General features: G+C 41.5%; 3 protein-coding genes across 8 annotated transcripts in view; 1 reads left to right on the top strand and 2 right to left on the bottom strand.

The window, feature by feature from the left end:
• Window positions 1–1,554: 1,554 nt before the first annotated feature.
• On the top strand, window positions 1,555–4,981 carry trim35-13 (tripartite motif containing 35-13). Of its 3 annotated transcripts, none has more exons than XR_004335481.1 (7): window positions 1,555–2,167; window positions 3,120–3,215; window positions 3,322–3,546; window positions 3,633–3,655; window positions 3,745–3,863; window positions 3,952–4,560; window positions 4,611–4,981. XR_004335481.1 is itself a non-coding variant. In XM_032538571.1 (6 exons), exons 1-6 carry the CDS (start codon window positions 1,766–1,768, stop codon window positions 4,488–4,490), a joined length of 1,410 nt encoding a protein of 469 aa, XP_032394462.1. In that variant the 5' UTR covers window positions 1,565–1,765; the 3' UTR covers window positions 4,491–4,981. The 3 variants fall into 3 exon arrangements, 1 of the variants encoding a protein (XP_032394462.1); XR_004335480.1 differs by having other exon boundaries at window positions 1,565–2,167; window positions 3,316–3,546; XM_032538571.1 differs by having other exon boundaries at window positions 1,565–2,167; window positions 3,316–3,546; window positions 3,952–4,981.
• On the bottom strand, window positions 4,647–11,030 carry slc27a1a (solute carrier family 27 member 1a). Of its 4 annotated transcripts, none has more exons than XM_032538560.1 (13): window positions 10,890–11,030; window positions 10,134–10,301; window positions 9,647–10,041; window positions 8,860–9,030; window positions 7,629–7,698; window positions 7,438–7,529; window positions 7,239–7,348; window positions 6,916–7,125; window positions 6,704–6,830; window positions 6,459–6,596; window positions 6,055–6,219; window positions 5,801–5,947; window positions 4,647–5,691 (listed from the first exon to the last, which is right to left on the bottom strand). In XM_032538560.1, exons 2-13 carry the CDS (start codon window positions 10,298–10,300, stop codon window positions 5,534–5,536), a joined length of 1,950 nt encoding a protein of 649 aa, XP_032394451.1. In that variant the 5' UTR covers window position 10,301; window positions 10,890–11,030; the 3' UTR covers window positions 4,647–5,533. The 4 variants fall into 4 exon arrangements, with proteins under 4 accessions (XP_032394451.1, XP_032394450.1, XP_032394452.1 ...); XM_032538559.1 differs by having other exon boundaries at window positions 10,646–11,022; XM_032538561.1 differs by having other exon boundaries at window positions 10,667–11,022.
• The window catches only part of ptger1c (prostaglandin E receptor 1c (subtype EP1)), a 4,199-nt gene continuing 2,114 nt past the window's right edge, over window positions 10,940–13,024 (bottom strand). The window contains exons 2-3 of the mRNA XM_032538597.1: window positions 11,758–12,678; window positions 10,940–11,625 (exon numbers count right to left, since the gene is read on the bottom strand). Of these exons, the coding sequence (XP_032394488.1) occupies window positions 11,401–11,625; window positions 11,758–12,666 (1,134 nt within the window). The 5' untranslated portion in view covers window positions 12,667–12,678 and the 3' untranslated portion in view covers window positions 10,940–11,400. The remainder of the gene's footprint in view (window positions 11,626–11,757; window positions 12,679–13,024) is intronic.

Raw genomic sequence — 13,024 nt, 5'->3', positions numbered from 1 at the left:
CTTGCTACTTCCTATGGGCTCTGTTGACTGTGCATTGTAGTATAATGACTGTCAGCCTCTTCCTTATTTCTGCTTGCGTCTGTGTGAGAGGCACACACAGATGTAAACCCACACAGCAATTCATCTTTACCAATTAGAAACTATTTTCAGTTTGCGCTTAACAAATGACCATTCTGATAGACTAAAACAGCTCAAACATTTCCCCAAATAAAAACAGCTATTAATGTACCTACTTTAACCAGAACAGCTTTTCAATCCTAACATTAAATTACATTATGTAAATTGTTGTTTGAAAATATTTAAAACACATAAAGCTGACTTTAGATACAAGAAATGCCTGTTTTTAAAGAAATATCTGTCATCTGTTGAGTAAATGCATGCAGAGCCACTACTAACCTGGCATGGCTGTAGTGTGTGTGTGTGGGGGGGGGGGGGGGGGGGGGGGGGGATTGTTGACTCTTTTGGCTGTTCCCTGGTACACTATTAATGGCTCTGAACTGCTGAAGGAATCAAATTTTCACTTTGGCAATTTTGCAAGACAGTCCCTTTTTTGGTCAGAGATTGCTTTGGGTGGTTGAGTAAAAATAAAGTTTTCCTACTCAAAATTTATTCTAGACCAAATGACTTTTATAGAACCTTTTATCTGTAATTTCCATAATGATGACATAGCCATGTCTGTGATATGTTATAGGGTTTTTCATGGGATTGGAAACATATTAATAGAATTAAACCTGACCTGCTTCCTGTCTATACCTTATCATTGTAAAACTTGGCATAATAATATCTAAAGTAATGCTAATCTACAGGATTATATAGCTAATGTATGCTTGGTAAAGATACAATGCACAGAAACACAAATGTTCTACCTGCATGGTTTAACGATGACTGTGAATCCTAACAGCGTGTGTGAGATGTAAGCGTTGAAGCAGATCTACACCATGCTTTCTAATGACAGGATTGTGTTACCTTTCTCTCTATCTACACACTCTTGCACTATTTCTGGCACTGCATTTATTCTAGTAAACTAACACCCACAACAAAATACTGGATTAGAGTACAAACAGTGTCATCTTACTGTTAAATTCTTCTGAAAGTACCAAATTAACCTTTAAGACGACCATGCTACTGTGTACACACCGTGCTTTGAAATACCCTCTATTTGCCCTTAAGCACTGTTTTATACCAGAAGTGGGATTTGACTCTGATGTTTAAAAAAATAACCACCTGTCAATTCTTAAAAACCTGTTGCCCAATGCGAAACTTGATTGTGAAAATATCCCAATGGTCAGCAGGAGAGCATTTCTTTATCCACATAACTTCAGTCCAAATAGATTACTTCTCTCTATTTATATCCTCACCCTGAGTCTTTTTTTGGACATTGTTTTTCCGGGAACTTTTATGACACTGTGACGTTCTTTCATCTTATTATGATGATAAGATTACTTATTACTTATAATCAAATAACGTAGAGGGGATCATAGTATACCATACTCACTTCAGTCATCATTGGGTTAGTCAGGCAACTTTTTGCTCTGCGCTGCACAGATACAGTGCCTTAAATGTTAAGCCAATTCGGCAATTTTTTTGTGCTGTGTTTATTTGAGAACATGCAATGTGCATGCTTAGCACAACGCAGAATAACACAGGATATGCCTTTGGGAGCTGAGGTATCAACACTTATTTCTGAGGTCAAGATGAGGTAGCCTTCCAGAGAAATGGGAGGGGCCTTGAAGCCTGCCTTCTCATCAAAGCCCTGTGGCAAAGAATGGCCACCACACGTCCTCATCTAGAGGATGACCTTTCCTGTCCAATTTGTGGACACATTCTCAGTCAGCCAGTGGGGCTCAATTGTAGACACAGATTCTGTAAAGCCTGTCTAAGGGACAGCTGGGAGACACAAGGCAGCGAGGATTCACACTACTGTCCTCTGTGCTGGCGCCGTGCCTCCATGGATCAAGTTGTGGTGAGCTCTGTGCTGGAGAAGTCCTGTGAATCCTTCAAGCAGGACAGAAGCAAGAATGACCCAGAGGCTTGTAAGCAGCACGGAGAAAAGCTCACATTGTTCTGTCTGGAGGACTTGGAGCCAATCTGTGGTATATGTGGGAAAGCAGCTGCACACATTGGGCACAGGCTCTATCCCATTGGGGAAGGTGCTCATGACTGTAAGGTGAGTTCAGTTTACAGGGTTGGTCATTCCCGCATTTCAAAGTGAAATCATATTTTCATTGTTTGAGCCGCATATCTACAGCATCAGCTAATTTACCAGAAAACCTTTGATGATTACAGCTTCAATGAATGAGGATGATACATCTTTTGAAATATCTGTCACATTGTTGGATGCTGAATTTTATGTATGTTTGTATAGACTAGAATCCAAGGTCAACGATATAACCATACGCACACCATTTGGGCGAGCCTTCACAATTAAAATGGGAAGATATTTCAATTACTTTGTCAATCATAATTGATTAGCATGACTGGTTATTGTTTTTAAACGTACAAATGAAATCTCTAAGGCTATCAATCATTCAATAAATAGATGAAGTGGCACTTTGTACCTGGACATTGTTTTAATGTAAAGCTGTCAACATTTTGAAAATACAATATGATACATATGTGTTTTTCACCTATTTTATTACTACCTCTGTGCTTCTCTAAGCCTGATAGGTTTATAAGGGGGTTTGGCAGATTACATTCACATTCTAATAATAGATATATATTTTTGGTTTGCCGTTTCCATGGGGGTTCAAAGAGGACTGAAACTTGATTCCCGAAAGGTTTCTGTGACGTTTCATTCTACTCAGGCCCTCCTCGACCTGCTCCTGAGAACAAAAAAACCTTAAATACCAATGTGAAATTAATTGTTTGTTTGCCGTGTTGTGTCTCCGTCTTGATTCAAAGTTGCATGAGCTCAATTCTGCTCATGTTACCAGGTGACTAGATCATTTTCCATGGATTTGCCCCTTTAATTTGATGCTGCTCTGATGTTCAGCTTACAGGGAATGCTGCCATGGAAGAGTATGTGGCAGCTGAAAGCCCCACATTGTGTGACAGCTGGGCCATCTGCCAGACTGACCTTGTTTTAAATGTTGATGTCCTGTCACTGATTTTTTTTTTAGGAGGAACTGAAGAGTGCGCTGTTGCCTTTGAAAGAGAAGTTGCAGCTCTACAAGAAGGCAAAAATGGCCTGTGAGGAGATGGCACAACATGTCAAGGTACTGTCAGTTTAGTTTCATCAGTACATCATGTTACTTTGAACGTTCTAGAGCCAAGGTGTGGAGGCAATGTTTACCTATAAATCCTGTTTCTTTTCAGAACCAGGCTGAACATACCGAAACACAGATCAAAAAGGAATTTGAAGCCCTTCATAATTTCCTGAAGGAGCAGGAGACTGCCAGACTTTCAGCTTTAAAGGCTGAGAAGGAGCAGAAGAATCTAATGGTTAACCAGAGGTTTGAGGAGATGAGCAATGAAATTACATCTCTCTCCAACACCATCAGATTAGTGGAACAGGAGATGAAATCTCAAGATATCCCATTTCTTAAGGTAGATGACACTGTTGCCTCAGACAATTCTAAAAACAAATCTTAACCAGAAATTGTCTTAAGTTGTTCTTTTCTATTTGTTTTTAGAATTACAAGGAAACAATAAGTAGGTAAGTGGTAATGCCACATCTAGTATCCATCTAAGCATATTTTGTTAGGGAAATGTAACGCTCAATAACAAACTGCTGTATTTTTTCAGAACTTGGCGACCTTCTTTTGAACCACAAATGACTGCTGGTTCTCTGATTGATGTGGCCAAGCACTTGGGCTCTCTGAAATATAAAGTGTGGGAGAAGATGAAGAGTATAGTTAAATTATGTGAGTTCCTCAAACAATAACTAGTCATGTTTTATTGACCAGTTTCTTTCCTGACACTTTAGTAACTTAACGTATTTTTTCTCTCAAGATCCTGTAATTCTGGATCCCAACACCGCAGCTAGCTGCTTCATCCTCTCAGAGGATCTCACAGTTGTGCAGAACTCTACCCAGATTTTCAAGCTGCCAGACAACCCGGAACGCTTTGACATCAGTGCTGAGATGCTGGCTGCTGAGAGCTACACCTCTGGACGCCACAGCTGGGATGTGGAGGTAAAGGAGAACACCTACTGGGTGGTGGGAGTAGCCAGCGAGTCCATCAACAGGAAGGGTAAACATGTGCTGACACCAGCAGAGGGATTCTGGACTATAAGGTTTCGCAACGGAGAGCATAAGGCTTGCACTGCACCATGGGAGCCGCTGAACATGACTACGAAACCAGAAGTGATAAGAATAGTTTTAGACATGGACAGAGGCAAGGTGACTTTTTATAACCCTGGGGAGAGAACACCTCTCTACACCTTCAAAGATATAATCACACCAAGTGCCTTTCCCTACTTTTGCTCTGCCTGCAAAGAGCATCCTCTAAAAATCCTACCCACTAGGATACTCTTGTCAACGGACAACTAACTCACATTGGAGTGAAACGATTTACCAACCATTGTTTGTATAAAAATCATCCTATGATGCTTGTGAAGGTTTGTATTTTTTCTTTAGCAAGAGACAAGTATGGGTAATTACAGCACTACATGTTTTCTTAATGAATGACATGAAACAAACCAATACATTTTAAAATATTTAATTTGAGTTACAACAGAAAATGTAAAATGCAAGATTGGAAATTGTAAATAGCCTTAATACCCATATATTACAATAAGATTTGTTACAGAAAATGAGTCACCTGTGTGGCTCAGTTTTGCATGACACAAGATCACTACTGTGATAGTCACAATCTTTTAAGCTCCTTTCCAAGAAAAGCACTACAAATTGAAACACTATCGGATGTTTCGTAAAAGGCACATACAGTTATCAACTTCTGTGTAATTGCAAACCTGTGCCAGTGTTGTTCAGAGGTTCAAATATGACACGTAAGATTAGTTTTCCATTGCATTAAAAAAAAAAAAACTATGGTTAGTGTTTTTAGTAATCATGTCGAAGTGTGTGTTTTTTCAGGCTCATCAAAACACACGCCAGTAACTTCATAGCTTTACACTCAAGTAATGCTTAAACCTAAACAGAATTTCTTGCAGCATACTTTCTATATTGGAATATACCCTGTAACATAATTTGACTTGATCCTAACCCTTGCTGTCCTAACCACATTATTGTAACATATATTCCATTTCAAATGGGTTGTGGAAGATACCCACTCTGTGTGCGGTGATGCTCAAAGGCTTTTTGAGGTGTTCATTTAATAATTAAAAACAAGTTATTAAAGGGTGAACAAATGTCCTCACATTATGTCCTTGTGTGTTACTCATACAGTGTTAAAACATCATATGTAACAATACTCTGTCTATTTAAGTAGACCTCTCAATTCTGTTCCCTGAAAGGTTAAAATCCTGGCACGTGGTGCACGAAGACTGACTGATCCCAACACCAGCATATGTTATCCTTTCTCTACAGCATCTCTTTAACTGAGGAACAATGACTGCCCTGCTATGGCCTCCATGTCATAGAGACATTCTTCCCTCCGCTATGGCATTGTATAGCTCCTCGTCTACAGCCTCATAAGTAGCGGCTCTAGTGTTCAAAAAGTAGATCTGGTCAGTGGTGAGACGTGGGTCATATCCCTCACTCTGCAGCCTGGTTTTCTGGATTTTAAATGTACCTATGCAGGAAAGCGGAGATACATAAAATTCATTATGATATGTTGACATGAAATCATCAGTGATGGTTAACATGTTTATGAACTCAGAAGGGATATAAGGACAGTGTACCTGTGGTGTCCACATGTGGGGAGATTCGCAGAAACACGGGGCGAGCATAAGAGGGAAGAGCGTGCTGGACTTTCTGCAAGAAACCTTTGCAGTCAAAACTCCCTGTAGTGTCTGCAATAGCAGCCATGCCTGCCTTACCTTCCACACCTAGTATGACATGGAGATGAAATGCTTGTCAAGTAGTGAGAACAGTCAAAAGCAATATGCATTAAAGAGAAATGCAATGCTGAGAAGCATACAAAGTTAACCATCACCTGGCACTGCCACGCCATACACAGCCACATCAGTCTGACCCAGAAGACTGCTGAGTACCCCCTCCACCTCGGTGGTGGAGACATTTTCTCCTCGCCAGCGGAACGTGTCTCCGCCACGGTCACGGAAGTACATGTAGCCCATGTCATCCATCACCAGCACGTCACCTTGGGTGACAGTAGATAGAAAGACTTTGGGTCAAAAACTGGTCAAAGAATGGCTAAACAATCATAACACATTACTCCTACTGAGCAGTGACAACGGAAGCTTGGCAATCCTATATTTTCAGTGTTTTATCTTGAACATTTAAAAAAAAATTTCAAATGAGCACTGCAAGTTTTGTCGAGTGTATTGATGCATTATAACAGCAATATATTTCTTTTGAGAAACAATAAGGATTGGTAACCTGATAAATATGCAGAATCATTTTTCTTGAACACATTGTTAGCTATTTTCTTCCTTGTAGCATCCTGGTTAGCGTAGCCATCAAAACGCCGTAATGGGTCCTGTTGGTTGATACGGCCCACCAGAAGACCTGGCTCTCCTGCAAGACATGGAGGAGTGTCATGGTGTTCTTTCAAAAGATCAACACAGTAAATCAATGACATACATCTAGAAAAACATCCTTATTGTAATATCAGTATTAGTTACCAGGGCGGCAAGGCACACAGAGCCCCCTGCTGTCACGAACCAGCTCCATGCTGTCCTCGTCCACCATCACCAGACGGATTGGGTACACGTTGGGGAGAATGCGACTGTTGAATCCACAGGCTCCCACCTGGCAGGACAGAATTCTGATAAACTTTGATCCAATTCACATTTGATCAGTGTAGACACAGACAAGTAACACAGTGATCGCTGACCTTGCCATCCATGTTGGCAATGCTGCAGTTGCATTCAGTTGCTCCATAGAACTCGCCAATCTGCGCCACCCTAAAACGCTCTGTGAACGCCTCCCACACACTGGGTCGTAGCCCATTACCCACCGCCAGCCGAACTTTGTGCTCTTTTTCTGACGGCCGTACCGGCTGAGACAACAGGTAGCGGCAGATTTCTCCGATATACTGCACCACCTACAACGGAAGAGCCGTGTTGTTATTGTGGCTTTGTTGAAAGTTAATGTTTTATAGTTATTGATTTCATCAAATATAGCACGTCTCAATATTTTCCGAGCATAAGCTCTTACAGTGCAGTTGTACTTAATGCAGTCTTCCCAGAAGCGGCTGGCAGAGAATTTCTTCTTCACTACCACAGTGAGGCCATGGATCAGACATTGACCGACTCCCATGATATTACCTGGCAAGAAGAGAAAGCTATCACTTTGGTTATGCAAACCTAAAAGAGAAAACGGTATTTATCAAGAGCTGGAGCCTGCCGTCATATACCTGCTGAGTGATAGAGTGGCAGGCAGTCATAGATGATGTCAACGGGACTCATGCGAAAGGCAAAATACCCAAAAGCAGCGATTCTGTAGTAACTGATGTGGGATCACAGGAGAGATTGTCAGACATCTATCATCAACTGCACAGCAACTATAACAATTCTGAAGATTGATGCCTTTGTGTGAGTAACGTACCGACTGTGTACCACGATGGCAGCCTTGGGCATTCCTGTGGTGCCAGATGTGTAAATATAAAATAGACGGTCTGCAGAAGAGGATACAATAAAGCATTACAATTGCACACTGCAAGTTTAAGCTCCATACAGGTGTCTTCACAGCATTTCAGTCACTACTGAAATGCCATCAGTGAACCCAAAGAATGACATATATCATTGTTTCCATTCCACCGGTAGTTTTCCTGGGCAACACATACCTCTAGTTTGATTGTTAGGGTATATCTGGGGCTCACACCTTTCAAGCTGACTTTTATATTCATTCATCAAAGACAAATTTACTACTGAAGGGGTGTAAAGAGTCACCGATACAAATCCGTATCCGGTTGTATTATCACAGATACAACGACATGGACCACTTGATCAATCTAAGTGGACCAAGAATCGGCCGATGGCCCGGTTGTAAAGTTACGGAGCTTCGCGGTCAATTCAACAAAGTGTCTGCGGTGTGTGGAACTTGATCATTCATGTTCAGGGTGATAGGGATCAGCCAATCAGAAAAACACCCGTACGTGCCGGCTGCTACAGTAGGCTTTGATTTTAGAATTAACTGTGAAAGTGGCTGAAAGGTACCTACAATCAATATCGACATCAACATCAATATCAACGCAATGTGGATATTGTGGAGTGTACTAGCTGCGGTCTGTAAATCAGCTTTTACCAAACCATCCAAGTATGCGTTCATAAACATGTAAGTAAATTGATATAAATATATATACAGATGATATTTATGTATTTCGGTGTTTAAGTTTATATTGACGTATATATTCTAAGATGTTCATTTAGAATATACTACAGTAATATAAAAGTTAGCTAGCCGCATTGCTCGCAACAATAATATTGTGCTCATATGTTGTACTCAAGTAATATTGCATATGATTATTAATGGCATGCCCACAATGGCTGTGTTACTGTCTCTAAGATTACAGCAGCAAGGAGGCCGTTTAATTTAACACTGAGCTGATGCGTTTGTTATTTAGTTATACGTAGCTAGCTAGAGTCACATATTTACTGGGAATAAAGTTCAGTTCAAAAACTAAACAGTAGAGTGAGTAAATTAATAACAAAAACATCAGGTCATTATCCAAACACAGTATAAGAAAAGTATAAGTTTAAAAAGATAACTACTAATTAACAAACATATCAAGTCTTAAAGAGTCACAGTTGAGTTCAGTGATAGATAAGGTACCCACCGTTCATGCCTTTGGGGGGAACACAAGGTGAAGGGGGATGTCTAGGCGAAGAGGCTAAAATTGGGTCCAGCGCTTGAGCAACCAGTCGGGCCTGATGTTCTGCACTGAGGTCTCCTCCTGTGCTAAACCGTACCATGGACTGGCTGATGGAGGAACTGATCTCCAGCATGGCTGACATTCAGTAAGAGGAAGAGAAGACACCAGTCAGGTTAGAAAATACTGCAAATACTTTTATTTTAAATTAATGTAATTATTTGCTGCAACAATGAGACTTCATTGAATGATTTTTCACTTTATTTCTGAACTACGCCATGATGCCTATAAAAGTATTTTTTAAACATCACAAACCTTGTTATGTAAATATAGTAAAGTCAAACACAGAAACCACAGAGACAAAGGAGTGACATGATTGTATCGTAACAGAGAACCAACATAATCAAATGTTAACTAACTTCAAAAATAGATGGCAATGTGATCACCAACAGCATGCCCCGACCACATGACATGCTGGAGACACAGTCAGTATCACAGTTTATGTTCCACACCAAAAATGAATATTAAAGTGTGACACCACAGTAGAAAGTGCTGACCACCTCATGTGATGTTACACACAAAATGTTATTTAAACAAGAAATGTTTTGCTGATTTCAGATATCATTTCACTTTTTAAAAGAGGTAAGCTAGAATCCTGTAAAAATAGCATTTTAGAATGCACCTTTACATTTATGCAGAATTAACACCTACTTTTTTCATGGGATTTTTCCTACCTTGTTTAACAAATTCTTACCATCTGCAAGCTCAGCTCCGAACACAATGGCCCGTGACCCCGACACCCCGATACAGTGCAGGAGGGAATCGTGGCGGAGGTTGAAGTTGATGAGTGCAGCTTCCACCCCAACCTTGGCCAAGCCCAGCCAAAGCGCCACCTGTAGCGGCCTGCTTTCCATGAAGAGGGCCACCACATCCCCTGAGACCCAACCCTGACCTCTTGCCCAGTGGGCCACTGCATTAGACAACTCGTCCAGCTGGCTGAACGTCCACGTTTCCCCTGTGGCCTCATAGATCAGTGCTGGTTTATTTGGATGCCGTTTTACTGTCTGGGCGAATATGGAAGGAATGTTACTTCCGTTGCGCATGTAGCGCCATAAAGCCAGCTTCACTCTCAACAGCACATACAGGCCACTGGTGAGGGTCAAAGGAGGGAGACAAGGAGACATTAGGTAAGTAAGGATGTAAACTCAAAAGCATGATGTATTTGGGCATATTTATCTTACATGATGTCTCTCTTGGCGGTGCGTGCTGCAATGTAGAAGTATTTCCAGCTTCTCGTGCCCAAATAAATTCCAAGGCCTGCTGCTAGACTCCAGGACCAGGACACCCCAAAGAGACGCAATAGTCCCATGGACCCCAGAGAGGCTGAGACACTCGCCGCATTGTGCATTCTTGTCATTGGGGAAATGGAGAAAGATGGGCTTTAAGGATAGCAAAGGGATAAGCTGATGCCCACATAGGTTTTGCTCAGCAGGTTGAATTAACTTACTGTACCTTGGTGCAGGCTGGTACACATAAATAGGCTACAAACTTTGTTTTAAGTTAATAGCTAAAACAACTAGCCTAGCAGTTCTATAAAAGCCATGAGCAAGGGTTACAGTTATCAAACATAAACCGGCTCACATTTAAGCAGTAACGTTACATTAACAAGCATGACCACACGTCACATAACGTAATGTTATGTTCGTCAACTTGAACGCAATATATCTACATCCATGCAGTGCACGTAACTTACCTACGAGTCAATAGACGTCACCTTTCACCCGATAACTCCGCCGCTCAGCACAACTTTTGCAGAAACTATTGAGTATTGAAATCTTCTTCCGGATATCGACAGCGTCGATAAGATATCCAATGTATCGTTTTTTTGTGTTAAAACAGTTTAATAGTTTACGTTAGCGCGGTCGTTGTTAACGTTAAATAACGTTAGGGCTAGTAAACAACTTACACTCAAACGATGTTTAGAATGTCAAACGTACGTCACCGAGTCCTGTAGGCTGACATCTAAGGGGCAGAGTTCATTATTTGGGCCCGAAATGCAAGAGTGATCGAAAACTGTATGAAAGCAGTGAAATGTAGAGCGAATCAGGCTATTTTCTGTACTCCATATTGAATAGAGTCATGCCAAAAAAAAGCACCGCCCACCCCGGGTGTGATGCTTCTCCAGCAGCTCAGCCATTTGCTACACGCGGCGCTTGTCAAGTTTTTCTCAATTTTGATTGGACAATAATAACCCCACCCAATTGCCCAACCACCAGTTTGGCAGGTGGCTGCTCTTCAGTGGCACCGGCACAGAATACTAAATGTTGGGAAAGTCTGTGTTAATCCCTAATTCCCACTGCTGCTGTGTAGACGCTTGCCTCGTTGAATATGGACCTCTCTAAGCCCTGTTAAAAAATACAAACAAACAAAAAACAACAGCAAAGTTTACAATTTTCACAACACACAAATAATTTATTTTAGGCCTAGGAGAAAAAGGCCAAGACATGATCAGGGCTTCCTGTGTGTGTCTGCACAGGACCTATTTTCTGTAACTGTGGGTCTCTGTGTGTAGAAAGCACAGCAAAGTCTGAAAAGCACTGCCTTCCTCAGTAAAATGTACACCCAAGGGTCCAAGATCTGATTCCAAGAGGCCATACGTAAGCCCAGAAGAATAAATCCATCTTTCTCATGGGTTGAAGTTCTTTGATTGAACTGCATCACAAGAATATGGACCTATATTAAAGGACACACACAGAATCACTCATGAGGTGTATTACTTTATCATTTACAATATTCTTGAAAAAATAGCCCACCTTCTAAAAACTAATTCTGCAATCGAAAAAAAAGAAGTAGTTGGCTACTCACAAGAAAGGGGCTCCAGCATACACAGGAAACCACAGTGATCACTGCTAGTTGTGCCATCATCTCTACATCCAACGAACACAACAAGGAGGAAGACGCGGACAATGTACGACGAGTGCAGTGAGCTGCTGATTTTGTATTTACATCATGGGACTTCATTCTGCCATGCAGCAATGCCAGACTACTCAGGATGTTGCAGAGTAGGGAAAGACCAAGTGCAGTGAGGCCCAGGCATGAGAAGGCCAGAGCCAGGTTGGTGTCAGCTGTAGACTTGGGACCATGGATAGGCAAGAAACACCATGTCCCAGGAGACTGGGTAGTGTACGTCCCCACAGAAAATAAAGGTAGAACTGCCAGCACAAGTGCAAGAGAGGACAGAAATAACACAACTCGCCACACATGAGCCAATGTGATCATAGCAGCGTGGAAAAAGGGCTGAGTGATGGCCACACAGCGCTCCACTGCCATGGCACAACCCAACAGCAAAGGGCATAAACCAAAAAACACCATGCTTGCCCCAAAAATGTGACAGAATTCTTTGTTGGGCTTCTCGGCCTGTATTTTATTCCTCTGATCTATGTGCAGATACAAAGCAAAGGTGCCTAAGATCACATGACCTGCAAGGTCAGCCAAAAGCAAAGCCACTGTTAGTAACATAAATGGCGCTTTGGATTGGCGGCGGAATCGGACTCGGGACTTAGCCAGGATGCCCAGAGCCGAGAGGTTGGAGATGGCACCAAATGTCATAGTGAAGCAGGACATCCCTAAACCGGAAGAGTTGACTGGTGGCCAGGTGCTGTTGTTCAACCATGGACTTGGCTGTTCAGAAGAGTTGATTTTCAGGTTCTGGTGTAGGATGGACGGCGTAGAAGAGGTAGAAAACAAAGTCACAAGTATGGACGGTGTCCTCATCTTCCGGGTTATCTACAGAGATTTACAGGCAAAGTTAAAATACTTTTATTAGTTCAAACAAAGACATTGAGTGATCGCTTTTAGCTAATGGCTCCCTCCAGAATTGGAGGACATAACTCCTATTCCTTTGTCTAAAAGGTGTCTCAAGTAATTCACAGGGCAACACAGATATCTTAAATGCAAAATTGTATACTAAGGAATGCTATGATAAATGCTTTTCTGGGCCTCTCAAAAATTGATTACAACAAGTGGTCTGCCAATGACATGTGGGATTTAGACCTTAATTAGAAGAGCTATTACTGCCCAGGCAATATTGAAGATAAACCTTGCCATTTCTCATTAATGCAAACTTTAAAAA

The sequence above is a fragment of the Etheostoma spectabile genome, chromosome 15, assembly GCF_008692095.1.
Source record: "Etheostoma spectabile isolate EspeVRDwgs_2016 chromosome 15, UIUC_Espe_1.0, whole genome shotgun sequence".
Lineage (NCBI taxonomy): Eukaryota > Metazoa > Chordata > Actinopteri > Perciformes > Percidae > Etheostoma > Etheostoma spectabile.
The sequence above is the reverse complement of the archived record's forward strand: the minus strand, read 5'-3'. Positions and strand labels throughout refer to the sequence as shown.

What these genes read in the sequence shown, in the direction of transcription:
- trim35-13 (XM_032538571.1), top strand. Translation starts at nt 1,766, where the DNA reads ATGGCCACCACACGTCCTCATCTAGAGGATGACCTTTCCTGTCCAATT. An exon ending in AAGGTGCTCATGACTGTAAG is followed by an intron (nt 2,168 to 3,119) that starts GTGAGTTCAGTT and finishes TTTTTTTTTTAG; the next exon opens with GAGGAACTGAAGAGTGCGCT. An exon ending in AGATGGCACAACATGTCAAG is followed by an intron (nt 3,216 to 3,315) that starts GTACTGTCAGTT and finishes GTTTCTTTTCAG; the next exon opens with AACCAGGCTGAACATACCGA.
- slc27a1a (XM_032538560.1), bottom strand. Translation starts at nt 10,300, where the DNA reads ATGCACAATGCGGCGAGTGTCTCAGCCTCTCTGGGGTCCATGGGACTA. An exon ending in ACCGCCAAGAGAGACATCAT is followed by an intron (nt 10,042 to 10,133) that starts GTAAGATAAATA and finishes GACCCTCACCAG; the next exon opens with TGGCCTGTATGTGCTGTTGA. An exon ending in TGATTCTGCATATTTATCAG is followed by an intron (nt 6,220 to 6,458) that starts GTTACCAATCCT and finishes CTGTCACCCAAG; the next exon opens with GTGACGTGCTGGTGATGGAT.